The sequence below is a fragment of the Poecilia mexicana genome, unplaced genomic scaffold, assembly GCF_051168715.1.
Source record: "Poecilia mexicana isolate PSO_F unplaced genomic scaffold, ASM5116871v1 scaffold_11, whole genome shotgun sequence".
Lineage (NCBI taxonomy): Eukaryota > Metazoa > Chordata > Actinopteri > Cyprinodontiformes > Poeciliidae > Poecilia > Poecilia mexicana.
The window spans coordinates 14970592-14998305 of NW_028263380.1; the positions used below are offsets into that span (position 1 = coordinate 14970592).

The 27714-nt window shown below is 39.9% G+C and overlaps 3 protein-coding genes and 1 non-coding gene across 4 annotated transcripts; 3 read left to right on the forward strand and 1 right to left on the reverse strand.

The window, feature by feature from the left end:
* The first annotated feature begins 1838 nt into the window (after window positions 1–1838).
* Window positions 1839–12579, forward strand: LOC106932684 (14-3-3 protein beta/alpha-B-like). The gene is made up of 6 exons (XM_015011491.2): window positions 1839–1972; window positions 4237–4532; window positions 6098–6221; window positions 7605–7768; window positions 10035–10130; window positions 11207–12579. Exons 2-6 carry the CDS (start codon window positions 4242–4244, stop codon window positions 11282–11284), a joined length of 753 nt encoding a protein of 250 aa, XP_014866977.1. The 5' UTR covers window positions 1839–1972; window positions 4237–4241; the 3' UTR covers window positions 11285–12579.
* Window positions 12580–14548: 1969 nt separating this feature from the next.
* Window positions 14549–22694, forward strand: LOC106932681 (polyadenylate-binding protein 1A). Its single transcript, XM_015011489.2, has 14 exons — window positions 14549–15273; window positions 17359–17552; window positions 17931–18046; window positions 19387–19526; window positions 19615–19709; window positions 19815–19952; window positions 20217–20312; window positions 20398–20764; window positions 20843–20953; window positions 21050–21195; window positions 21275–21359; window positions 21479–21609; window positions 22119–22218; window positions 22310–22694. Exons 1-13 carry the CDS (start codon window positions 15081–15083, stop codon window positions 22209–22211), a joined length of 1905 nt encoding a protein of 634 aa, XP_014866975.2. The 5' UTR covers window positions 14549–15080; the 3' UTR covers window positions 22212–22218; window positions 22310–22694.
* Window positions 20007–20144, forward strand: LOC148156431 (small nucleolar RNA SNORA5). Its single transcript, XR_015764717.1, has one exon. It is a non-coding gene; the product is annotated as a small nucleolar RNA SNORA5 (small nucleolar RNA).
* Window positions 22695–22778: 84 nt separating the features above from the next.
* LOC106932686 (type-4 ice-structuring protein-like) lies at window positions 22779–24128 on the reverse strand. The gene is made up of 3 exons (XM_088009959.1): window positions 24095–24128; window positions 23351–23468; window positions 22779–23111 (listed from the first exon to the last, which is right to left on the reverse strand). Exons 1-3 carry the CDS (start codon window positions 24126–24128, stop codon window positions 22895–22897), a joined length of 369 nt encoding a protein of 122 aa, XP_087866085.1. The 3' UTR covers window positions 22779–22894.
* Window positions 24129–27714: the final 3586 nt, after the last annotated feature.

Here is a 27714-nt window from a genome sequence, read left to right on the forward strand (position 1 = left end):
GTGAAGCAATTCTCCCTGGCTATAGAGCACCTATTTTCAGCCAGTGGTCTCTGTCTGAGCTTGTAATGAAACCAAAAAAATCTGCTAATGTGCTTTGATTTGGACTGGCTAATTTTTGAGAAAAGCAACTCAATCTGTAGAGACATTCTGCTCCATATTGGCAACATTATTCCTCTGTGTGTTGTTTTTGAATGACCTTGTTTCAATGTCAGAGGAGCATTAGTCATTTTCCAGCTACTTCTTGCCTGCCTCAGCAAACCTCAAAATCCAGGACACACCCTTTGGAAAACCAAAGTACAAATCATTATTGCACTGTTGAGTCTTACTTCTTGAAGCTAAATCAGTCATTGCTCCAGTCAGGGGCCCAGTTGATGACTCTGAGACTTCCTCACTATTTTATTACACTCACAGAGAGGATCTGTGTCTGTGATTACACCTATGTTACCCCTCAAAACCCAGACATGACTAGTAGAACTGGATGAACAGGAACAGTAGAGTCCCATAGGGCTAAAAGGGGAAAACCATTATCACACATACTATAGGATTTAACTTTCTAAGCTTTTAAATGGAATGTAGAAGTTTGATTGTAAAGCAGAACATAGAGGAACATGATCAAATAGAGTATTTTTTCTATGCATTTCTGTCTTGTATCTTTTTCTGAAATTGTTCTTTTGTCTTTCTTGACCCACTTTGCAAATGTTGTGTCAACAGTTATAAGTTAACTGTGATTAACACAGATATTTTACAGTTTAGTTTTGGTAGCCATACTCTTTGCTGGTTAACACAAAGAATCAATAAATCATTTAATGAACTTGTCTGACAACAAGAAGTAGGGTAAAAGATCTCAAAAAGCAAGCAGCCCCATTCTGTAGAAATTCGAGAACATGAAAGAAACCAGTCTGGAAAGTGTCAGAAAACCATTTTTAGGACTTTGTGAGTTCAACAAACCTTAATGGCTCATTGAGAGCCATTAAGCACAAAGAAAACATGGGTGTTGTAAACATTACCCCAAGGACGTAAAAGAGGCATGTCAGAGGGGAAATAGTTCTCCATGGCCCTCTCTCTATGCATAGGGAGAGCAAAAAGTATTTTAGGTTACATTTTGTGTTTCTTAAATTTTGTCCCATCATTTCTAATCAACACTGCCTTTTCCAAGCAGCTTCTGAATAAATATAGACTGTCTAAGTAATAATAGGGAGATCAAGCTTTCATGATCCTTTTCTGGTTGGCTTCAGTTTTTACAAATAGTACATTTTTAAATATTATAAAACATTTAACATTCTCTGGAGTTTTTGTCCTCTGTTCTATCTCTTTGCTTTAAATGTATCTAAATCTTTAATTCTAGCAAGAGAAAATTAGTCAGAATTTAATTTATTCTAATGTAATTTTACATTTACACTCAGAATATGACATCATTATGTTAAGTATCATAATCATACTTTTTACATTTACTACACTGTAATTATTGTGTAAACTAAAACATTTTCAAATTTTTATTCAGTTTTTATTTATTATTATTAGTATGGTTCTGTCACAAAGTCTCTTTCATCCTGTTATGTCTTCATAAATATATATAAACAGGTTTTTTTTTAATTGCTGAGTGAGAAAGGAAAAAAAACAGGAATTATTTGCTAACAAAGATTGAAAGGAGGATATGAAAATTTTGTAAAATATTTATTAGTTAGAAATGTATTGTAAAGATATGGGCGTGTAATATCTCCCTTCAATATTCTTTTAGATTTAGACAAAAAAAAGAGGAAGTTCAGCTAAAAAGATTTCCGATTGGTCAAAAGGCGGTAAAAAATTTTGCCTGTAAATTTGGTTACCTAGCAACATGGGCCTGACGTCATCCGTCCCGGCGCGACCCTGCTGCTGTGCGTTTGATTGGAGGGAAACCCCGTGGATGAGCGGGAGAGAACATCAGCTGTGCGGCCGTGGCATCAGGAGCGACACCGTTTAAAGACATTCACAGGTCAGTCCTACATCTATTTTTCGTTTTTACTAACCGCTGTACGTTTATCGAGACATCGTTGAATTCCCTCTGCACGTCATGGAGTCGCTGTGGGCCCCACGTTGGTCGCCGTTTTTGTCTGGGGTGTAGGTGGAAGTCATTGATGCTCCGCTGCCCAGTCATTGTTTGTTCGGCGTCTGCTGAATGAGCAGCGCGAATCTGCTGCTCGTTAACGCGTCTATTCTTGTATTCGGCTTTTTTTTTTAAGAGGGTAGCTTGTGGGTGTGTCGAATCCGTATTTGTGAATGAAGCGACTTAAAACCGGACGATTAATGGGAGTAAAGCCAGCAGCTCCGTTGTTTTCCGGAAGGCGAAAAAGGGCGTTCACTGTGAACTGAAGTAAGCTAGGCTCCTTTAATCATCTCACCATTAAACTCGTTCAGTGAAACTATTCGTATTTTCTCTGTGCGAGGCATCGTTAGGCACTGAAAATATAACTTGTATTCATTTATGAAAAGCGTCACTTATATAGCCGGACATGGTTTGACCTCAGTGGGCAGGTGTGTGTGTGTGTGTGTGTGTGTGTGTGTGTGTGTGTGTGTGTGTGTGTGTGAGAGAGAGAGAGAGAGAGAGAGAGAGTGAGGTAAAACTGGGTGGGCGACATTCCTCAGAAGGGCGCAGGTGTGTGCTGGGAATTCTCCCCATTAATGGTCGTTTGATTTCATCTTTTTATAAAGCTGGGATGACTTATAGCTTTAAAGCCTCTTATGTAACACAGGGAATCTGAATTTTATTGACTGAAACATCCTGGTCATCCACATAAGTTCTCGCGACATTTTAAAAAAATAAAAGTCCCAGAGCAATAAGTCAGTTACCATGTTGCCAGGGCAGTAGGACTTGCATGGCGTTTGGGTTACTGCATTTGTTGTTGTTGGATTGAATTTTTTTGTCTTCCATCTAAGCCCCTGTGGAGACTCATACACTCCATTCTTGTGTTGCTAGTTAATAAACTGGTGTGGGCTATATGCTTTTCATATTGAATTTTGCTAAAGAAGTCGATTGGTCACATATTGGATAGCTAAATCGTCACTGGTACAATATGCCGGCTACTTTTCTAATATATTCAGACGAAAGTGTTCTCTCTGCCATGTTGTTTATCTGTAATAACTGATCAGACAGAAACAAATCTGCCAAATAGATTTCAGACCAATTTTTACTTTTTCAAAGCTTTTACTTGCTTTGTAAAGAAAAAAAAAGTTATTTGTGATCTTACTGCTAAGAGAGTCCTATAGGTATTTATATTTGTTGATGTGAAGCCTTGTGTAAAAACAAGGTTTTCTTGATTCAAGAGGAAAGCAGTCATTATTCTTATATTGCCGAGTAGCTTGGTTAGCATTACTGACTTTGAACAGCAGTCTGCGTGTGTTGGTGGTTTGCAGGCTTTAGGCATGCTATTTTAGATGGCAACCGCTAAGATTTTCCGTCACATCACTCCTGCAGTTTAAAGTTTGTATACCGAGATGCCAAAGCAAACACTTGGATGATCAGGGTATTCTGTGGCAGTATGATACATAGAGTAAAGAAGCATTGCACCTTCCCTGCTGGTTGCTGAGCACTGCAAATCAGCTGGCTGAAAGAAGGCTACTAAATGTTTGGAGATGCCAATATCTTCAAACCCTGTACATTCCACTACAGACAGAGGCTAACAGCTAAGGGAAAATGTGTATGTACAAATTGACGTCCTTTTTTCTACGCTCAGAAATTGAAGTATAATGTGACAAAAACTGCTTGGTTGATGCCGAAAATTGACCACCAGCAGCAGCAGCCAGAATTTACCTCTATTTTAATGAAGAAATGTACTTTCCTATTTTAAACAGCTTCTTGCTTCTCTGCTTCTTTGTGTAAATCAATCTGTGAGAAGACAAAGCAGGTGATTCAGTGTGAATAATAACAGTAATGAAGTGAGAAGCTGGTGTGCAGATTTACTCACAGAGTGAAACACCGAAGGGATTGGAGCCGATATCAACTAACTTAAGGATGGAATAGAAATATCCTTCACTCTCTGTCAGTGTGGAGAAATTTAGCTGTTGTGCATGATGTGACAGATTTCTAAATCATTTGAGTGTTTTGGTAATGAATAATTTGTTACACAAAGAAAATTTGTTTACGTTATTGTAGTTAAATGTAAAAGTTAGTTCATGCATCAGATCCAGCACTCACCTCTGGTTCCTGTTTGTCCCCGACTTCCTCTCCTCTGTCCTTCCTTCCTCCCGCTGCCTGCACAGAAGCCATGGCAGACAAGGGAGAGCAGGTACAGAAGGCCAAGCTGGCCGAGCAGGCCGAGCGCTACGACGACATGGCCGCAGCCATGAAGGCCGTCACTGAGGAGGGCTCGGAGCTCAACAACGAGGAGCGCAACCTGCTGTCGGTGGCCTACAAGAACGTGGTGGGAGCCAGGAGGTCCTCATGGAGGGTGGTCTCCAGCATGGAGCAGAAGTCAGACAGCACTAAGACTGCACTGGCAAAGGAGTACAGGGAGAAAATCGAGAAGGAACTGAACGACATCTGCAAGGAAGTTTTGGTAAGGAAAGGTTAAAGCAGGTGGTGGAAAGAACAAATAAGCAGGTTTCTGATTAAACTATTGGAAAGTTGGTGATTCAGAGATTTGTTTGTATGCAATTTGAAGATGAATAGATCACTGGGATTACTTGGTATATTACTTATCAGGTTTTCAAAGACTTGAAGCAACCAGGATTATCTCAGCGCTACAAATTTTCTTTTATGCTTACTCAGTCGTTTTAAGATTATTTTGTGCCATTGCAACAATTAACATGTAGAGCAGTAGCAGGAAGGGGCTCCTCATTGGATGCTGCGGTGACACCTACTGGCTGCATGTGGTACTTAAACATGGTGATTTAGGAGTGTAGAATAAAGGGAGAAGTCCAGCATGTCATTCACATGGCAGTTTTATCCCAAAAAGGGCTTCACAAGGCTTTACAGTTCCTTTTAAAATTAAATACTTGCTTCTAAACCTGTCGGGAATATACTTTATGCTCCTTTGGTCAGTGTTTCTTTGGAGACCAGCTGATTTTTAATTCCGGCCAGGATATTGTAATAGGGTTTATGCTATAAATGTCTTCTGTTTTTATCGAATATTTTATTTTTGATGGAGTCTTTATGTAGATGCTATGTGTACATTTACATTGCATTGTAACAATCATGTTTAACTTCTTTCAAATTTTCCCAAGGCATAACTGCAAATTACTGTATTTTTTGATACTTAAATACAAAGTATTTCATACTTGTGATGTGGAAGGTAAAGGACTGATTTTAACATTTGATCTGAAAACCTTCACTTGCATTCTTAAGCTCTTTTAACGATCAGTCCTCTAAATAAATTCAATGTCTTTTGAAGAAAAGAGAGGTTTGCCACAAGAGAACACAGCAAGCATGTGAATGTAGGGGCTCTGATAAAATGAACTAAACCTCGTCTGCTATGGTGGCAGCATCATGGGTAAGAGTTCATGGGGATGAATGAAGCTAAATACTATTTAATCCTGGAAGAAAATCTTCTGGAGAATGGAAAGAGTAATCGTGACGGGCTGCTTGTTTTTGTTGCCATGCATTAAAGCTCATCTTTCCAATTATATTATCGCCCACTTGGATAGATTGTCAACTGATATAGATCTTAGTGACCAAGATCATAAAGGTCATGGGACGTTCAGGATGTTAAAGGAAAATTTGAGTGATATGCAACAATACTTGAACATGGCAAGGATAGTTTGAGCTTAAGCTATTATGCAAAAAATAGGCTTTTAATCTCTAAACTTGCAAAGCTGGTGGCGTCATGTCCCAAAAGACTTGCAGCTGCAGGCGGTTCTACTATCGTCTCAAGGGGAGCTGAACATGTGACTAATTTCATTGTTCTATTTTATGAAAATGCTAATTTCACTGGAAAGTTGTGCCTACCTGTGTGAGTCACATGACTCAAAAGGCTCTTTTTGCCAGTGTGTTTTTAATATTGCTCATCTGCTTTTAAGAAGCAGCGAAAAGGTGATGGTGCTTTATTTAATTCATATTTTCAAAATTTTTAATTTTAGGGTTTACTATATAAATGCATTTAAAATTGTACCCTTTATCCTGCAGGATTTACTCGACAAACATCTCATCCCCAAAGCTACGCCCGCTGACAGCAAAGTCTTCTACCTAAAGATGAAGGGAGATTACTACCGATACCTGGCTGAGGTGGCAACTGGAGAAGACAAGGAAAGTAAGCAAAACGCAACTTCATACATTGCTTTATATTTATCCTTGTGCTAAAACCTAGATCTGCAGTGTGTTTCTGTGTAATGGTCTGTAGCTCATTTATCAGCTTGATGGGATGAATGTGTTCTGATCAGAGATCTTGTAAATCCTCCATATTGTGAAGACTTGGCATGTTTCAGGTGTTTGTGGGCAGAATACTGACATCCTCTTTGTCCTTGATCTACATCTGTCAGCTGTAGAGCAGGGATGGGCTGCTGCAAAGAGAGCGGCACCATGCTGTTGGCTGCTTTTAATCGCCAGGATTTATTCCTAATATTCTATCGCAATATGAACCGTTTTCGTTTCAGAAAGCAACTTCTATGTAAATCACCCATAAAGTGTGAAGGGAATGAATTATTATTACCTCTGTAAATCTAAAACGATCCCTCTTGGTTGGGTGTAAGCCCTGTTCAGTCATTGATCTGTATTTCTCCAACCCTGTTGTTAATCATTGGGGGGGATTCTGGCCTTTTTTCTTTTCTCCCCACTAAACTAAGCCAGTTCTTAACCAGTTCCAGGGCTTCTAAAGGTATCCAGAGAGCTGCAGTGCAAAGATGAAGAATACCAACACAAATCACATAAATCTTCTATAAAATAGATGCCCCAGTGTCATTAACTTACCCATTTTTAACTCCTATTTTGATTGGCTGTTGGTTTTCATGAGCTCACCTCCAGTTCTTTCTCCTGGCATCAGTTTGGTGCTGATGGAAACAGATCAACATTCCCAGCCAATACTAGGCAGTGGAAACCTGTAGTGCCAGTTTGGTGGAAAACTCCTCCACTTACCAATTAAAATGGGGCTTTGTATTTCAGAATTTTACCAGTTTTTATCATAACAGAAGAGCCAAGACGTGTCGGGTAGTTTTGAGGTCTCAAACTCCAATCTGGAATATCTAGAAGCACCCAAGGTCCAGCATCCATAAATCAATCTCAGCCTTCATTCAAGCCTTCAGTCCTGCTGATGATTTTTATTTAAATGTGCTGCACCAGAAACTCTTATAAAAGGTGCAGGACTCCAGTACCCAAGGACTAGTTTAAAACCTCTGTTTTAAAATAAGTTGCAGGTAGTAAAGCAAAACAATAGTGAATTAATAAGTCTATGTATTCACAAATGCTTAACCCCAAACAAATAACAGGGGAAAATACATCAGTTTGAAGGATATGAGGCTTTTCTTAAGAAAGCTTCTTTTACAATGAATTTAGACAGCTGTGTCTGGACTTAATATCATTAAATGGATGTAAATTTTGCTGATGCATATTGGTATCCAGATGTTTTATATGCTTTTATATGTTTTACTCCCTTTGAACATGTGTATCCTCACCTGATTAATCATCTTCTTTCATGAAGCCATCATCAACAACTCACAAGAGGCCTACCAGAAGGCATTGGATATCAGCATCAAAGAAATGCCTCCCACACATCCTATCCGTCTGGGCCTTGCGCTCAACTTTTCTGTTTTCTACTACGAGATCGTCAACTCGCCTGATAAGGCCTGCCAACTGGCCAAGTCGGTAGGAATCCCCTCTCCAACCACAGTCCTGTTTTAGTTTCATTTAACCAACTTAACCTTTGGGATTTTAAAAGCTAATGTTGAGAACTGCTGCTTACATGACTCGCACTTAAAGCATTTGTTTGGAAAGATGTTGATGCAATGGACTTGCAGCTACTTTAATGTATTGCAAGCAAAAAAAGGGAATGAGTAAATTTTGCTGGATGTGGAGCTACAGAGCTTTTGCTTCATTTTCTTCTAAAGTGAGAGGAAGTGAACGTAAGGAAGACGGTACTTTAAGCCAAGCTTGATGGAACTGTACCTCCATGTTTAATTTGGAACTGGAATTTCAAACATTGACTAATGAAGGTTTAAATTTCCAATATTTTTAAAGCTATTTAAAGATTACAAACTGAAAACATTCCTGCTTTTTTGCAATTTTCCTTCATAAGCTTGCTGTGGTTGTTTCCCTAATCCTGCAAGGTTGATTAGAGTTACCAGGTTACCTCCTCAACATGAGATCAGGTTCTGCAGGAAGGACCTATTGACCCATTCATTCGGTTCAGGTGTGCTGAGCCAGAGAACATGTCTAAAACACACCGGACGGTGGCCCTTAGTGACTGATTTTGATCACCACTCCTCTTAAATAGGGTCTGGTGGTTTAGATGCCTAAGAAATCATTACTTCTCCTTTTTTTTTTATTTTCACAAACCTATCAAAGGCAACATGGATCATAAACCATGCTTTAAAGAATCTGTATCTTTAGTCTATAATAATTTACAGGTGATCAAGCATAGAACTGATATAAGTTGGTGCAGAAGCCATTTAGGATGCTGCAGAATCTAAAATATCATGTTTCATGATAAAACCAACCTACTAACTTTACTCAAATATCTAGTTATTAAAACTGTAAACTTAAGTGGAAGTATGAAGTGGACAACATGCTGAAACTGTGAATAAAGGTTCTGTGATTCCAGCTTTGTAGTTTTGATAGGACCATTGATCATAAAATATCCTGAAACAAGAATAGAAAACATGAACTAGCATCACAACAAACTGAATTCACTTTTAATGTGAAAGTCTGAAGAGTGGACAATAAACTAAAATCTCAAAGTTTGTCTTCTGTTTTACGCATGTTGACTTTAAATCCTCCTACCAGGAGTCTTGAAAAATTTGAAACTAGGCCTGTCACGATAACAAATTTTGCTGAGCGATTGTCTAAAAAATTATTGCGATAAACAATAATATTGTTTCAAGACCTTCTGACACTGATTTAATGGAAATGACTAATAATGCATGCGATTTCCTGCCATAGACAGATGCACTTTATTTTCAAAAGAACACATAACACTGGAACTAATAAACTAAATAAACAAAACAACCAAAAACAAAATGGATTCTCAGTCTCCATTAACAAAAAACGTACTTGAATAAAAACTAAACATAAAGCTAAAGTGGAAATAAATACAGCATTCAACCAAACGAGTGCAGATTATGAAGTCTGTATGTGCCCTTCAGTAATCACTAGTTTTAAATAGAGAAGACGGGCACATCCTGACGCAATAGTTCACACTACACAATGTTTTGCCCACATTTTCTCCTTACGACAATCTTAGATCGTTGATCGATCTAAGATTGTCGCTGGTGATTTCGTAACCGATCATCCTGCAGTGTGGCTCCGATCTAAATCAGGGGTTTTCCGACTGGGAGCTTTAGGCAGCCTGTTGAATGTGACAGGTAGCCAATCAGATTCTCCTCCTGCTTATAATGAGGGGAATCCCAAACAGCTGACACGGCACTACCTGACATTGGAGAAATGTGGAAACAACATTAATATTTATTCAACATTTCGAGGAAGAATATAGAAATGACAAGGGGGGGAGTTGGAGCCAAATTGCTACCGCAGTTGATAAACCCGGTAACTTTTCAGCTGTTCTTCATTAACGTGACATAAATAGGCTATAATGATTTTCATTCAGTCAGAACTTTACGCTGACTCTACCGACATGCATCACAGGTGAATTCTAGTAAAGCATTGATTAATGCCTGATTTTAAAATTATAGTCCTTATTTTGCGCCCATGTGGCTGGACTCCACATGGCACGATCGAACGGGGAAGGCAGGAAGAGACAATAAAGCCGATAATTAAAATGAGGTCGATAGGTTTAATTTATCGTGCAATTAATTGATTTATCGTTTATCGCGACAGGCCTATTTGAGACTTGTGAATTTTATATAGTTTCCCCATTTAGCCATTACTTTAAATATGCCCCTCCTGTCTCCTGCAGGCGTTTGACGAAGCCATAGCCATGCTGGACACTCTCAACAGCGACTCCTACAAAGACAGCACCTTGATCATGCAGCTGCTCCGTGACAATCTGACAGTGAGTTACTGCATCATGTTGACCTATATGTAAAAGTATTCACACCCCTTGAACATTTGCTACATTAAAACACACAATCCCTCTGTGTATTTTTTTTATTTGGTGGGACAACACAATGTAGAGTATAATTGTAAACTGGAAACAATTAATTCTTAATTGGAATTAGATCAGAACTTTGACTGGGCCATTCTAATACATCCATGACCGATGCTGTACTCTGAAACATTCTGCTTGGTTAGATTATTGTGCCCGGTTCTAGTGAGTTTTTTTTCCCTAGATTACCAGGAAGACGTGTTGTGGAGGTTTTCTGCCAATGTTTTGCATGCAGGCCAGTTTGGGTGTTTTTTTTGGTCAGAGCTCCATATGTGCTGTGTTGCCCACATAGCTTGTGTCTAAGTGGAAGCCAGACATAAAGTGTTTTCTTCAACAATGGCTTTTATCTTGCAACTCTTCCAGACGTTAGCTGTGTGGTTGACAGATTCTCCTACATAAGTTGTTTTCTGCAGCTCCTCCAAAGATGCCGTACGCCTTTTAACTGCTTACCCGATTAGTGCCATCCTTTCCAGGTCTTTCTTGGTAAAGGGCTGGAGAATTTGTTTGTACCTATTTTTGTTATTTAATCACCAGAAGAACATTGAGCTATTTTAGCAATAAACTCTACATGATTGCATCTGGTAAGCCCTATAATTAAAAGTATCATTGGGATTGCTACGATTTTCCATTGTTTGTTTTTATGAGAGCAGTATTACTGCATGATGGATTGATCAGTGCTCATTTGTTTTGGTAAGTTGCATTATAACTGCTTTAAACTTCTCCACTGCTTTCTACCTGACCAGTCTGAGTTGTGGTTCATGATTTGGGTTGTTTATTTTGGGATATCAGAGTAAGAAGGGCTGAACAGTATCTCATTCTCTTAACTTTGCAATTGTGTTCTACTTTGTGTTGGTCTGTTCCCAATTAAATTGAAGCTTGTGGTTGTAAAGTCACACAATATGACAAAGGTTAGTGTGTTTGCTCTGTAAAAGCTGATTTTGATCAACTGCTCAACCCTGCATTCCTCCGGCGCCTCGTTGCAGCTGTGGATGTCGGACGCGCAGGGAGAGGGCGAGGAGGAAGGAAAGGAGACTGAGCAGGAGCCGGCAGCCGAGAACTGAACTACAGAGAGACAACGGGAGAAAAATAAAACACATTTTTTTACCTCTCACCAGCCTAAGTTGTGTGCTTGGTTGTGTGTGTGCACATACATGCACAGAGATGTATGTTTACACTCCACTGACGGTGTGTAAAAGTACAGGATGTGTGTGCAGATGCATTGAAGTGAATGTGTGGGCGTGTGTGTGCGTGATCGAATGTGTGCGCGCGCGTGAGTGAATGTGTGGTTATTTTATGAGCACCTCCACAGAGAAAAGAATGGAATAGACTTGATTTCCTTTTGAACATTATTATTATTCCGTCAACCTGTGTATTTTTGTTTTGTCGACTTTAGGTCCCTCCTCTAGGACTGCCCCAGTGATCTGTAACATTTATCAGTGTAGCAAGCTGCTGCTGTTGCAGGAAAACAAGACGACCTCTAATCTGTCTCTCTGGGCAATTTCTATGTTTTTACTTGAACTAAACAACCTTTGTGACACTTTGGTCCACTAAACTTTCTCTGAAACCACTGTAAACAGAGGGCAGGGTCCCTAAATGTTCCATCTGACAGTAAGCAGTGATTGTACACTATTACAGGTGAAGCTCCGTCTCCGTAGTGCTTGTATCCATCCCGCCCTGTTGGTGTCCCGTGTAGTGTGTTAATGGATGGTACATGTTTCAGGAAGTGTTTTCTGTTTGGACGACCACTTACACTTTGGTCCATTTGTTAAGCGACCTATTATCAACAGTGAAATGTGTAATCTTTGATTTCCTGCAGTTTTGCATACCACATAAAAGTTAACAGCCGAAGATGACGACAACTTGATTAAAAATGGCTCGATACTGTAACCTTTTGATATTTTAACTCTTCAGTGGTGCAGAGGATACTTTTCGCCATGTGCTTTTATGTGGCTTTCTACTCTTTTTCTATTCAGGTGTTCTTTTCCATTTTAATTTTCTGTATTTTATTCCCTTAGACTCCTGGAGAATGTATGTGGTTCTCAGTAGTGTGGTGTGGGGGGTTGGGCATGTTTCAAAGCTGGCAGTTTTAGTTTAGTATTTAGCTTTAACCTGGTGTTTTAACATATTTACTTTTTTTTATGGGAGTAAATCATGATGTGGAGTAAAAAGTGAGCATAGAAATTGTCGTAGAAAGCTTCATTAAAAGCCATTTTGTAGTTACAAAGTAGTGCCAGTTTCTTCTAATTACAGTATTTTGGTTTAAAAGAAGATGGGATACAGAATTTGCAAGTTACACAATGAGTGGATTATTTGGTTATGTGCTTTCATGTAAGTGGAATTAAAGCATTCAAACTGAGTCTTGTGGTGCTTTTTCTGTATTTATGAATCAGCTACATTATATACATATACATTTCTGTCAGCTACATTTACAATTTCTAACTGCCTTTATGAATTGCTTTTACTTCAGCAGCAAAAATGATTTTTTTATTGTACATTTATTCAGTGGGTAACAAATCCTGCTGCAATTAACTGTTTTAAACAGACTTAATGGTATAATTGAATCTAGTGCCAAAACCGCCACAATTCAACACATTTTATAGTTATGCTTTAGGAAATGCATCTAAATGTCGGTTACATATGGATACGAGTCCACCAGATTTAGATTTGAAAAAGTTGCTCATGAGTTTCAAGTAATCATGCATGTTTTGTGTAGTCTGTCAAGATTCTCAGGGCATTTGGAGGTAAAGTACAGCCACAGCATTACACTTACTCCACTATGCTTGACAATGAACACGAGGTGCTGTTCCACAGAATCCTCTGTTTTATGGCAAACCGACAGCTTAGTGTTCGCTATATCAAAAGCTCAATGCTACTCTCAGCAGATCAAAGCTTAGTTATAATCACAGCTTTAGACATTTCTGAGATAACACAATAAGTGACAAAGACATCTTCCTTCTCCGCTGCCAAAGTAAAGACACAATTTAAGGCCTGTGATGCTGAAGGCAGATTCAGTTTGACAGATGGTTGGTTTTCACCAACATTGCTGCCCTCTGCTGATGACTGCTGTGGATGTCGAAGGACCAGAGAAAATACTGCATGCATTCACTGGAAAGACAATCGTATACTGTCTAAAAATATCTGTGCATTGAATTCTCATGTCAGTAGGACTAAAATGCAGGCAGGGAAAGAGAATTAAAATTTTCTGTCACGCTATAGGATTCAGCTCCAACACTTTTGATTCCTTCTAAGGAGTTTTGGGGAATACAAACAAAATTTTAATTTAATTACTTTTAGTTTTAGGTTGCAATTTGCATGTAATAATGCACATTCACCGTTCACATGTAAAAAAAAAAAGTTAAATTTGTTTTCAAGTGTCTTCATAAAATATGTTTTAATAAAACAATTCCTTGTAGCATGTTACAATTTACTTTATTTAAACTAAAAACAAGCATGTTTCAAATAGGTAAAAAGCTTGATTAGCTTAAGGGTAACAATACATCTTTGCATAACTGCAAACCTACCAAGAAATTACACCTGTGTTGTTGAGTTTCACCAGTTCTCCATTGGTTTGTCAAAGCTTGTAAGGTTGTTTTATGACCCAATTATCTTTTAAACTTATCCACATCTTTATCCTTGGCCTGTCTGCTACATTCTTTGGTCTTCGTGATGCTATTTGTTCACTAATATTTTCTAAAAGCTTCTCGCAGAATTGTATGCATCTTGAGATTAAAATTTAAGTGTCTGTTTATAGACTTCTGAGGGATTATTTGATGACATTTTTATTTTGGGGTATTAGAATAAAGGAGGCTCAATGCACATTCTTGTCACACTACCATTTTCCTCCTGTTCCACTATTTATTCGCTATACAGTGAAATTTGTTACTGTACAAGAATAAAATTAGTAAAGTTTAGGACAATAAATACTTTTACAAGGTGCTCTGATATTTTTATGTTGACTCAATTTTTATTCAAATTTGAAATTAAGAGTTTTAGGTCTTGGTTTATAAAAACATGACGAACTAGAATGAGAGTTTCATAAATTGATAGTTTAGTCATTTAAACATTTGGGACATTATGTAGTAGATGCCATTCACAAAGAACGGAATCTACTGAATGATCATTCAGTGAAACTGCATCATTTATTCAGTTTCACTTTACACCAGGTCAGTGTTGGCATAACAATAAGTTAGTATTCGCCTTTTAAACACGTTTTTCAGGTTTCCACCATCATCATCATCGTGCCTACCCTCCTGGGTAACGCCCCTTTCCTCCTCAGTGATACTGCAGTATGATTGGTCCATTTGTGTGACGCATACATCGATATATAGTCAAGCAACCTCCCCTCTGCTTCCTTCCCTTCAACCCCGGCTGTCAGTGCTGTGTGAGTGCGTGTGTGCTCTGAGCTCGCTCATCACACATTCTATAAAAAAAATAAAAAAACAAAAAAAATTTCAAAACATAAAAAATATAAAAAATCTTTTTCTTTCTTTCTTTTTGTAACAAGTCAGTGAAGAGGGAGTAAAGACGGTCGAGGACTGACGGTAACGTACCCCAACGTGTCGGATTTTTTTTTTTCCACTCGTTAGCTTTCCCCTCCTCTTTTTCGTTTGTCAAATTTTAAAGGGTCTTTTAACTCGAACTGAAGTCGACGTTGTGTCGTTTTAAAACACTCGAATTAGACGTTTTGACTCCCAACTGACAAGTCAACCGTTGTATAACGTTTACAATTCGGCATCAAAGGTCCTACCGACGATACCGACCGTTAGCAACTTTTTTCCCCCCCCGTCTTCTTTCCCGTTGACAAACTCAAGCGTAGTCCGTTTATAACCGCTAGTCTCGAGGAGGAGAGAAATAAGGATGAACCCCAGCGCTCCCAGTTATCCCATGGCCTCCCTATATGTCGGGGACCTGCATCCAGATGTGACCGAGGCCATGCTGTATGAGAAATTCAGCCCAGCCGGAGCCATCCTCTCGATTCGGGTCTGTAGGGACATGATCACCCGGCGTTCCCTCGGATACGCCTATGTCAACTTCCAACAGCCGGCGGACGGTAAGTCGGATATTACTAAACCATTCAGTTAAAATGTCTAATAAATGCAGTCATGTGCTTTAAAGAGCCTGTCAGTCAGAGAGAGGGGGCCAGGCTGTGTGAACTACATGTGACTGCGGTGGGGTCTGGTCCACTGGCGTAGCAGAGCAGCGCCACATCCTGCCTGCCCTGCCCACCTCAGCAAAGTAAAAGGGCCCTGCTGGCTGCCAAAAAGGGCTCTTTATCTGTTCAGTCCGGGCAGCACCCCAACTGTAGTGCTGACAAATTTACCTTCCAATCCCCACAAAATGATTGCCAACAGTTTTAAGTTGTTGAATGGACTTTTGTCTGTATGAAAAGAGGGTAAAAATGTCATTGCTACTTCACTAAAACAAGCCATTTGTTCCACAGAGGTTCGATATGTGCTCTTTAGCAAGCATTTTCTGCATGCTGGTGATAAGAGGGTGGGCCTGTTTTGCCCTTTTGCTCCCATATGTGTGTTTTTACACAGAGCTGTGAACATTGGTTCCATGTAATGTATCATGAGAAGACTCTTAAGTTTTTTTTTTTTAACAACAATTGTGTATAATAAACTCTTTCAGGGACAAATTAATGTAAGAATGACTCGGTATAAATGGTATTGAGAAACATTACATTTTAACATTTTTAAATTTATTTAAGTCTATGGCCACAGGCAGTTGAGAGCATGGGGAGTCCAAAATGTCTACAGTTGATTTATTTATTTTTGTCCTGTTCTTGTAGCTGGGAATGGACTAAAAAGCAAATTCAGATCAAGAAAATATAAAATGATTTGTTTAGAAAGGCAAATATGAAAAACACTTATGAGTCCACAATGATGACAAATTTATTTTTTAGAAAAAAAAACCCTGATTACTCAGTTCATTTCATTATGTGAAATGAAGGTAAAACAAAATCAGAAAGTTTGTTTTGTAAACATTTTTATTGACCTAAATCATTTAAAACTCCCTGAATAAATGGCTTAATAATTCGACTGCTGTTTGATTGGACAAAATTGCATTGCTATTTTGTAAAACATGAATTTGGCATTCATTTATTCTTCATACAAACATTGAATAAATGTTTGAAATATTATATATTTTTAAAGTAGAATAATTTCCAAATGTTGTGGTTGAAGAACTGTACCATGAGTTTCATTTAGAAATCCACAACAGTCCAGATTGACGGATTTTGGCCGTGTTGCCTGTTTTCATGTTTCCCCGCTGTAACACACAAGATTCAGGTGATTGCAGTTCAGCAAAAGTCTGTACATCAATCCCCAATTAAAATCAGGTGTGCTGAATCATGGACACATCTAATACATGCGGGGCAGTGTGCCTTGAAGACCAGGGGCTAGAGGGCGCTGTGGACGCCGGACCGGAGGTCGGCGGTAACGTGATGCGATGCTGCTGGGACTGGTCGAACTGTGCAAAACAAAGAATGTCGATGTTATTTGAGAGTCGGCTATTTTGTCTCATCAGCATTCTGCATTAAGCACTCCCGTTGTTTGCAGTTATTTGATTTATACCGCTGGTCTACTTTAAGGGGATTTCTGATTCTTAATGCTACATGTTAGCAAATAGTTTCAGCTGAGGAGTGCAATGTGGATGTACGAATCGGAGTTCTAACCTTGAATTCACAGTGGGCTTAATTGTAAGGGATCACAACTCTAGGTCATATTTTGTGATGAGAAAATAAAGTTTCAAGTAAGTCAAAATAAACGCGGTGATATGATTGTTGCTGTAAAATAAAACAAGTAAGCAAATATTTCCAGAATGCAGCCTGATGAGCAAGGCTGTCTGACCAGAGAAGTTTTAAACTACCGCTCCCTCTTTTTCGTGTTGTAATGCTTGCTCAGTTTTAGTTAAGCTCTTGCAGCAACACCTACTGCTAAGCCTGTTTTCTGTCATTAAGTCTTTTAAAACGATAAAAGTTAAAAACTTGATGCTTTTCAGATTAGTTGGGAAGTAGAAACATTCCCTACCACTTTAATCGCTTCCCTTCGTGAATTTTAGCATTACACCTGTGACTAGTTCCTATAGTGTATATTAAGTGTTAAATGAGTAAAATATCTGTGTTCTCTTTCAGCTGAGCGCGCTCTGGACACCATGAACTTCGACGTGATCAAAGGGCGGCCCGTACGCATCATGTGGTCGCAGCGTGATCCGTCTCTGAGAAAAAGTGGCGTGGGAAACATCTTCATCAAGAATCTTGACAAGTCGATTGACAACAAGGCTCTTTATGACACCTTCTCTGCTTTCGGGAACATCCTGTCCTGCAAGGTGAAGCGTCGCTTTCTTTGTTTAGTGTCTCTCTGGTTGTAGCATGCTACATTTGCAGCTGGTGATGCTCACTCATTAAGCTGTTTTTATGTGAGTGTTTTCTGGATTTCAAGTTAATACTCAATCATGACACTAACACATCGGAACGTTGCTTTTTATTTCGATATGGTAAAACGGTGTAAAGAGAAAAGGTTGGTGCTCATGATGGCCATGACCGATGTTGCCAGGTGTGCTTTAACCGGTTCATGTTTGTTCCAGCATGTGTGTGTGTGTGTGTGTGTGTGTGTGTGTGTGTGTGTGTGTGTGTGTGTGTGTGTGTGTGTGTGTGTGTGTGTGAGAGACTTCAAGCAGCACATGTCCTCTCTGTCTCCGTCTCAGGTGGTTTGTGATGAGAATGGCTCTAAAGGCTACGGCTTTGTGCATTTTGAGACTCAGGAAGCTGCAGAACGAGCCATTGAAAAAATGAACGGCATGCTGCTCAATGACAGAAAAGTGTAAGTGGATGTTTTTAAGTGGCTCTGAACTTCTGGAGACGTCAAAAAGCTTCTGGCACAATCCTGGGTTGTGACTCGCACTCATTGGGAGAACTGGGAGTCTGTTCAGGTCCTGTCATTGGCTGGAGCTGAACAGACTCTGCTCCGTCTCTGCTGCTTTTTCAAACTAATCGTGGTGGATAAACTGTTTGACTATTGAACCAGGTTCTAAACGTTTATTAGATCATTTTTGGGTTTAAAAGCCAAAAATAATTTCAGGTATAGAAGTTTTCAAATGAAACACATTGAAGCACGACAAACTCTCAAAGCAAGTCATATCAGCTTTACTCATAAAGTTCATTTAAAACAAAATTGACCTGAGATCTGTGGATTTAAAAAAAAAAAAGAAAACAATTACATAATAAAAAAAAATTAGTATTTAAAACACTGAAAGGTAAAACAAAAATATATTATTTTGACAGAACTGAGACTTGTTTCTGTTTACACCCAGTTCAGCATCATCATATTCAATATTCTGAATACTCTGCCTTTTTGTTTGTCAATACATAAATAATACATGCTTTAGTTTTGTAATGCTGGAAATGGCACTTTATAAATAGAATAAATTTATTTATAAAATTTGCTGTCCGTCTGCTGCCTTTTTCAGTTTTCTCAGTCCGTTTGATTGACTAGCTGCCTGAGTGGGCTGATGTGCAGAGGCCCGAATTAATTTTTGTCTACCTGTTTTAATTATATCACTTATTTAGTGGTACAGATTAAATACAAAAGTTTTATTATAAACGTTTAACACCTATAATGTGTTTCTGAGGAAAAATAATAATTTTGAGTTGTCAGTTAACCCAAAAATTAGCCACTAGATTATTCAGAGAAAGTGGTTCTTAGTTCATGCATTTCTGCAAGTCTCTAAACTGATTTTGTTCCTATTTCTCTTAATTTTAGTCTCCTTAATCCATTCCTGGACCAGTTTTGATCCATGTTTGAATTATCGTCTTCTTGGATTGCTCATTTTTAAGGCAAAATTTAAATATGGTTTGAATAATGTCCTCATTATTCAAACCAGTTTCTTCTTTACACCAGAACCATGGATCCTCAGCATACTGCTGCCACTACCATGCTTCACAGCTGGTACAGTGTTCTTTGGTTTCAGTCCTACCTGTAAATATTCAGCCAGGATTCTGCCAGGAGCTTGTCGACTACAAAAAGCAGGCGGTGGATGGGCAACTGTCTCGATTCTACCATGTTGGAAATATGATTTGATTTCATCAACAGACCAAGATTATTGATGTTAGTTCTTCTAAAAGTTTTTTTTTTTTTTTTCTTTCCCCCCCCCCCCCCCACAGGTTCGTTGGCCGTTTCAAATCTCGTAAGGAGCGCGAGGCTGAGTTGGGCGCCCGGGCAAAAGAGTTTACTAATGTTTACATTAAAAACTTTGGTGACGATATGGACGATGAGAAATTGAGAGAGCTCTTCAGTAAATACGGTCAGTCCAATTTCCTAACTGCTCCTCGACGACGCTACTAAGGATATAGGAGTTTTGGTCGACAACCTTGTTGTGTTTTGCTGCTCAGGAAATGCGCTGAGTACCCGGGTCATGACAGATGACAGCGGAAAGTCCAGAGGCTTCGGTTTCGTCAGCTTTGAAAGACACGAAGACGCGCAGAAGGTTTGACTCGAGATAAACACGACTCTAGTTTTTAGTATCCACAGCTGAACCCTTTTTTTCCCTTTTTTTTAAATGTCATTTTTGTCACATTGTTTCTAATTTCAGGCAGTGGATGAAATGAACGGAAAGGACTTGAACGGGAAGCCCATCTACGTCGGCCGCGCTCAGAAGAAGGTGGAACGACAGACGGAGCTGAAGCGCAAATTTGAGCAGATGAAACAAGACCGTATGACTCGCTACCAGGTGAGCTTAAATACTTCCAGGATCAGACGCCGTCTGCTCGCGGGAAAAAAAAACTGCAGCTTTGTCAAATTCAGTGCTCCCTCTGCAGTAGGGTCCACTGGCCAAAATGGCTGCAACAGCAACTCTGCAGCTCATGGGCCCCACTTCCCTTCACCTCGGGTTGTTGGGGACAAAGACGTGCTGCAGACAGGAATTTTACATTTAACCTGCTGTTTATTATTGCTGAGCTGCTTTTGTTTTCAAAGTATTTGTTCGTATTGACAGGGTGTCAACTTGTATGTGAAGAACCTTGATGACGGGATTGATGATGAACGCCTGCGGAAGGAGTTCTCCCCGTTCGGCACTATCACCAGTGCCAAGGTTCGACCTTTAACCTTATCTTCTCAAAACTGAAATGAGCTGCCGAACTCTTCTGGAGTTTCAGGTTTGATTCTTCCTCTACCAGGTCATGATGGAAGGCGGCCGCAGCAAAGGGTTCGGTTTTGTCTGCTTCTCGTCCCCGGAGGAGGCGACCAAAGCAGTGACAGAGATGAACGGGCGCATCGTGGCCACCAAGCCGCTGTACGTGGCTCTGGCTCAGAGGAAAGAGGAGCGCCAAGCCCACCTGACCAACCAGTACATGCAGCGCATGGCCAGCGTCCGCGCCGTGCCAAATCCCGTCATCAACCCCTACCAGCCAGCTCCGCCCTCCGGCTACTTCATGGCTGCCATACCTCAGGCCCAGAACCGCGCCGCCTACTACCCAGCTGCGGGCCAGATGGCTCAGCTGCGGCCGACCCCACGCTGGACGACCCAGGGGGTCCGACCTCAACGTGAGCGTTCTCGAAAAAACCTTACCTGGGACCCGATTGTCCGTCTCACGGCTCGTTAATCATTGATGCGTCTCTCAGACTTTCAGAACATGACCGGTGCCATGCGTGCATCAGCTCCACGCCCTCAGACCTTCGGCACCATGCGGCCCGCAAATCAGGTCCCTCGCATGATGTCCACCCAGCGTGTCGGTCAGTCTAGTCGGCACAAACCCGTTTGGTAACGCGTTCTGTTTGTGTTCAGTATCTTGCTGATTTTCTCTTCTCTCTGTTTGGCTCCTCCTGCAGCCGCTCAGACCGTGGCTCCCCGACCGCCCGCCGCAGCCACGGCAACAACTGCTCCGGTGCGCGGAGTTCCTCAGTACAAGTACGCCGCAGGGGTCCGCAACCCTCAGCAGCACATCACCTCCCAGTCACAGGTCAATCTGCAGCAGGTAAGGCTGCTGCCGTCTCTGTAGCGACAGTGGAGAGTACAGCTGTGCCTGTAATGACTCTGCCTCTCCCACCACTCAGCCTGCGGTCCACGTTCAGGGACAGGAGCCTCTGACCGCCTCCATGCTGGCCGCCGCTCCGCCGCAGGAACAGAAGCAGATGCTGGGTGAGCTTTGCTGACGGCATTCAGAGCGGATGCTGTGGTTTCTATGTGTCAAACGAGTCCCAGAGCGTCACCGGGGGCTAATGGCCTTTGATTTTAAATCCTCTCCATCTCTCTCGTAGGTGAGCGTCTGTTCCCACTGATCCAGAACATGCATCCCAGCCTGGCAGGCAAGATTACTGGCATGCTGCTGGAGATTGACAACTCAGAGCTGCTTCACATGCTGGAGTCCCCAGAGTCTCTCCGCTCCAAGGTAACCGCTTAGGTTTTCTGATACAAACAAGGTTGTAGTTGCGAAGTCTCAGTACGTTGCCCCAGAACTTCACTGCTGTAACATGAGGAGGATCATAAATATGACAGAGTTGCAAAAGTATGAATTTCCTTTTAAGAATTTTTAATTGCATCCTATTTAAAGCACAAATTTTCATGGATTTTATTAAGATTTTACTTGACGTAGCAACACAAAAGATGCATGGTTTTTATTGACTTCTGTTTCCTTGAAGTCTAAATACAACCTGGAAGAAAACATGTAAAAGGCGGGAAAAGACTGGGGAAGAGTTTATCTTCCAAGCAGCTCAACTAGTTTAAACATCCAGCCAGAGCTCCAACACAGTGGTTTAGTAAAGTATCAACATGAAGGACAATGATGGAAAAAAAAATGGAAAAAGTTTATAATTACGTTTGTATGTTGCTGCATATAAATCACTCTATAAAACAGCATTGTGCTGCTGGGGTTGATGTCAAACACAAATATCTGTGCAGGTGGACGAGGCTGTGGCTGTGCTGCAGGCCCACCAGGCCAAGGAGGCCGCTCAGAAGACTGTGACTAACTCAGTTGTTGTCCCAAGTGTTTGAGCCCAAGGTACTCATTTAAGATCTTTTGTTGTTGTTCTTTTGCTGAAAGCTTTATGGAAAAGCCAAATGTGTCTAACTGCAATCTCCCTCCTCCACAGGAGAGGGCAGCCTTGAGACGAGCTTCACGCACAGAAGAAGGGTTTAAAAAAATGTTTAAAAAATAAGCAAAACAAAGTAAAAGATGTTAAATACAAAGTTAAAAAAAAAAGGCAAACGATGGAAACAAGTCTCCAGCCAGTCCTGTAATACAAGGTCTGCTTTTCCGAGCTAAAAAAAAGCAAAAAAAGAGGAAAAAAAACCTAAAAAAACAAAAAATAATCAGTTTGAGACATTTTAGAGGAGAAATGTACGAGAAATGTAAGTGGAAGCATTCCTTTCTGCTATTTTATCCCTTTTAAATGTTTGAACGTTTGAGCTTCCGAAGCCTGTTATTGTGAAAGTTACCTTTACCTTTTGCTTGCTTGAATAAAAGTTCTAAAGTAATCCATCTGCTATGTTCTCTTGTCTTCCCCATTTTGCGATGAGAGAAATGGTTAATAGAATCCACAAAATACAGATATAGAAGTAATGTTTTATATTTTTTAATCGTTTTAAATGTGTCAATAGGATAATAAATACGTCTGAGAAGCTAACGTGAGTCTGATACAATTCGACACCTACGACTAGAAAGGTGGCGTTGCGGTTTAAGACCGGTCTGTCCACCTGCCGCTGGGGTTGGCGTGCTCCTCCAGCATCTGCAGGATGGACTCCATCTTTTGCTGCAGACTGGCGATTAACGGGTTCACGTTCTCCTTCACGCTTTCAGTCAGGGGTTTGAGCTGTTCCTCTATGTCCTGCAGCTGAGCCTGGATCTTCACGGCCAGGGGCTCGAGCTCTATTTGTCTGTCCTCCACGAACGACCTGAGAAATGAACGGAACACCGGGTTTGAGGTTTGCTGGAGCTTAATTGTCGCAACGACGCACAACGAATGGCGAAATCTCACTAGGGTAAATTAGAGTGATTACTTTGCACCACTGGCAAAGAAGATCTGCACCCGTCTTACATTTTGGTCCAGGAAGGACTAATGATGTTCAACAGATTAAATGCAAATCCAACATGTTCAGTAGTTGAGAGGTGATGTCGGATTGTTTTCACTCACTCGGCGTGTTCCTTCAGCTCTGGCTTGTTCACAAACTCATGAAAGTCGTGACTGATTTTAGTCTTTATGTTCTGGATGTACTGGCTCACCCGATTGGCTCTATCTTCAGCAAAGCTTCCTGCAGAAGAGAGCCAGTAAGTAAGATTTTTATTTATTTTTTAATCAATGTCCCCTCTTTATTTTGCATCATCCTCCAGTTACTCGCACTCCCCCAAAACACATTTTTGTTAAAAACAAAACAAATTTTATTTCGGTTTTTGAAAAGACTAATGTTACAGAACTACTTTAGTTCATTATTTCTTGACATTGATTTAACCACATCTTTAACAGAAGTGCCAATAAATGTGGATTGCGAGGTATTTCTGAATATGAAAAGCTTACCGTGTGTCAGAGTAAGAGCAAGAAGGACTGCAATCAGAAACTGTTTCATGGCTGCTGACTTGATTAGACCTAGAATAAAAAAAACATGATTTAGAATAGTATGTGTGCAGTTTTGGCAACAAATAACTACACACGCCTATGGGTGAAACCACAAAAACATTTAATTCTTCATTGACATTAAATCAGATTAAAATGTTCCTGTTTTAAGTCGGTAAGAACTAGAATTGTTTTTGCTTAATTTCAGGATAATAAGTTTTTAATTGGATTCTTCAAATTTATATAGGTTTATATGCACTCTTTATGATGCCTTCAAGTTATTCTGGAAAACCAAACGAGTGCATAGAACATTTGGCGGCAGCAGACCTGAGAAGGCGTTTATGTTCAGGTTAAAAGCCATTTTTACCAAATGCTAAGGACATGTTTGTCAACTTCTAACGTCAAATTACTCTGGCATTTAAATCATTTTAGTAATCTTCGCTAACCTGAAAGGAAATAAATTGGTCAGATTTGATGTCGAACTGTAAAGTCTTGGGAGTCTGAATATAGCATAAGGAAACCATCTTCTGCTGTATTTGTAATGCTGTGTAAGTTCTCTGTAGACCTCCAAGTTTAAATTTTAAAAGCAACACCGTGTAACTGTTTATCTTTAGACAAGCCTGTGTTGAGAAAAGCTTCCTGTAGCTTAATCAGATGAGTCACTGACAAAACCTCCCTGGAAATGTCCGTCAGGTTTCTACCTCACAGCTATAAGAGAAATATTTTGAGACTCATCTTACTCAAACGTGTAAACAAAAGTTTCGCAGAGGTTTGTGGTTATCATGTTTGAGGTTTGGTGGTGTGATCCTAAAATTTATATATATATAAATACAAAATGGATTGTAGCTTCAATTCACAGCTCCTTTAAGAGAAAACATATCCTTCTTTACAAACCGCCATGTCAGCTCTGAGAGAAATATTTGAGACTGGGAGGGGAATTTAAATCCTCATTGCTGCAACAACTGAACATGTAAAAATTTAAAAAAGTAAAAAGATTGTGTCCTAGTAGCAAAAAGTTAGAGGAGGATAAGTGAGACTCACCTGTTCTTTGGCTGTTGGTGTTTGGACCAGATGGTGCCTCTGTGCCGGACTCTCACACCTCTTATAGCGCGGCGTGCTGCTGCGTCTCCCTCGTCCTGTGAAGCTGATTGGATGACACAAACGGATGAAGAGGAAACCGGGTACTCACAGTTCTGACTCTTCCTGCAGAGTGTTCCAGAGGTCCAGCAGTCCCTGTGCTGACTGACCAACATTCTGCATGAGTCTTATCTTGTATTAGATTAAATTCAACGCAGAATCATCAGGGAGAACGTCGGCGCTCGGACATTTGGAGATGTCACTGATAAGTGGCAGAATATCTCGTTTTTATTTTGTGCTTCTGTGATGCTGTGCTGATTTTGTCAGGCTGTAAAGTTCCCTTGGCTCAGTTAAAAAAATAATTTTGAATTAATTCTGGTAAAAGCTCTTTTATGTATTTTTTTTATATTAATGTGGTAAAAATGAATTAATTGTGGAGAAAATGCTAATCCAAAGCTGAATAAACTAGTCATTTTGGTACATTTAACATTTTGAAGATTATTTTTTGCGAGGAAAAAAATAATCTTCCCATAGTCATGTCAAAAAAAAATTTAGGACACCTCCATGAAATATTCAGTTTTAATTTAAAAATATTCATGTAATGATGTCTAACCTCTTTTCTTTCCTCTCTGGAAAAGAAAGGGATTTAGCTGCAGTTAAGAAAACAAGAACTTTTTTTTTTTTTTTTTTACCTATTTAACAAAAAATATCAACAAACTTGGGGTCTCCACATTTTGGCCAACTCACATCCCAGCCACATTAGTGAGACACTTATTTTATTTACCAGTCTTTGACATCAGTCTAAAGAAAGATCGCTCCACTCCTCACTTTCAGCTGAGAGACGCTTGAAGGTTTTCTAGCACGAATGACCCATTTTAAGTTCCCCCACATCACCTCCATGTTGATCAAGACCTGGGCTTATCTGGTCTTCGGTTGTTCACATTAACTGGATAAAACCTGCTAAGCCACATGCTAACCTGTGTGACTTTTATAAGAAATTAGAGCCCAAACTTCTGAATCTTATCTTAATAGTCACTTTTATAAGGAATAAAATCGATCGGTTGATCAGTTCTCGACCAACATGGTGCTCTGAAATGTTTTATCAGTGTCAACTGATTAATGTCTAATTCATTGGATCATTGGATGCAACAACTCACACTTTACTGCTTTGCTGATGTTGATAAAATCTCTTGTTTACCTTCTTCCAAAGATAAATGACTCTTTTTAGTATTTAAAGCTTTAGAGATGGTGATGGAGAGCCCCCTTGTGGTGGCTTATGGTCATAGCAGCCTAATTCAGTTGTAAACAGCTGCAGATCATTTTACACTTTAACCACTGCCTAGGCTTGCAGACTTTTTTTCTTTTGGCACGAAGAAGATTTCATTTTTTTGTATCATTAACTCATAGCTTCAGTAAGGAAATTGAGATATGGGTCACCAGTAAATTATATAAACAGCTCATCTACCACACACACAGCTTTAAGGCAGCATCTTTACAGGATGCTGATTTATTCGGGTGTTGATTCTCAAAGTTCACACCAAAAAAATGTTCATCTCTGGGACACAGGAGCCGCCTCCCTTCTGAATGTCATAATAGCTGGACATTCCCATGCTGTCTACACTTGTTTAGAGTTACTTAAACAAATCATCATGACACCTTCAGACATCTGGAAATTGAACGCAACGATGAACCAGACTCCTCATCTTTGTGTCTTGGCTGATTGCTTTTGATTATTTTCCCATGATGATCTCGCAGAAAAGCGTTGCCATAAATGCTTCCACTGAACTCGAATACTATGTATTAACCTACCAGACATTTACAAAACCCACAGCCTCCTCTTGCTTTCCCCAAATTATTTACAGTTAAAGTAATCTCGCAGACTCCGATGTAAACTTCGACATCTGAATCATAGTTGCTGTCGGCTGTTCTCGACTCGCATGGCAAGATTAAAAGAAAATCAACTCGTGTTCAGATTAAATTATGTGAGAAAAGCCCACATACAGCACAAGCTGCCTAAGTACCCCAACCATCTCGAGCGCCTATTCTTCTGTTGGGAAAAAAAAAAAGAAAACATGTGGTGAAGTTTCAAGAATCTGATTTCTGCTTTGATTGAAACCAGATGTGGGAATGAGGAGCATGTTTTCAGCCTGATATTATTCATGGGGTCTGCAGGGGTTTGGTAGTGGGGGGAGGTGGGCTGCTCACCACCGCTCCTGCATGCCTGACTGTGTTGTTGGAAGTGGAAAAGGCTTCGGCTTTTTTTTTTTTTTTTTTTTGTCTCTTGAAAACATTAGCTCCTAAAGAGCTCTGGAGACAGAAGGATCTCCTCAGTTTGTAATGCAAGGCATGTGAGGCGGCCTTGACCTGATTAAAGCGTGAACAGAAAAGAGGTGGTCAGACCAGAAAAAAAAAGAAAGAAAGAAAAAGATGCAGTTATATCAGCTGAGATATTGGTGTCATCACGACAAGACGTTAAAATCAGGCCTTGAGTTTGTCCTGTGTCAAAGCTCTGTGGACTTATCTTTGACCTGGAGAGACTCGCTATAGCAAACATGTGACAGAAAGAGCATAAAGGTTTATCACACTGAGATAAGTGCTGTAGAAACAAGGACTAGCATCCATTTGTGATGGAAACTTTGTCCTGTTTTCCACAGATTGTTTAGTGAGTAATTGTCCATAGTTGACAGGAGGATGATTTATTTCTTATAAGGTTGTAAGATTGACTAACACTTTGTTTTTCTTCTGAAGTAAATCTGCGTTACTCTTAACTAATTTCACTTTTTGTAAAAATAAATAAATAAATAAAAATAATTTTACTAATTTTTTTCTGATAAAGATCTGAAAGGTGTGATGTGTGTTTCACTGAGATT

Coding starts and splice junctions, on each gene's coding strand:
- LOC106932681 (XM_015011489.2), top strand. CDS start 15,081: ATGAACCCCAGCGCTCCCAGTTATCCCATGGCCTCCCTATATGTCGGG. Junction 21,196..21,274: donor CACAGGTCAATCTGCAGCAG/GTAAGGCTGCTG, acceptor CCCACCACTCAG/CCTGCGGTCCACGTTCAGGG. Junction 21,360..21,478: donor GGAACAGAAGCAGATGCTGG/GTGAGCTTTGCT, acceptor TCTCTCTCGTAG/GTGAGCGTCTGTTCCCACTG.
- LOC106932684 (XM_015011491.2), top strand. CDS start 4,242: ATGGCAGACAAGGGAGAGCAGGTACAGAAGGCCAAGCTGGCCGAGCAG. Junction 6,222..7,604: donor AACTGGAGAAGACAAGGAAA/GTAAGCAAAACG, acceptor TCTTTCATGAAG/CCATCATCAACAACTCACAA. Junction 10,131..11,206: donor TGCTCCGTGACAATCTGACA/GTGAGTTACTGC, acceptor GCCTCGTTGCAG/CTGTGGATGTCGGACGCGCA.
- LOC106932686 (XM_088009959.1), bottom strand. CDS start 24,128: ATGGCTTTTAACCTGAACATAAACGCCTTCTCAG. Junction 23,469..24,094: donor GAACATAAACGCCTTCTCAG/GTCTGCTGCCGC, acceptor TCTCTTCTGCAG/GAAGCTTTGCTGAAGATAGA. Junction 23,112..23,350: donor GAGCTGAAGGAACACGCCGA/GTGAGTGAAAAC, acceptor TTCATTTCTCAG/GTCGTTCGTGGAGGACAGAC.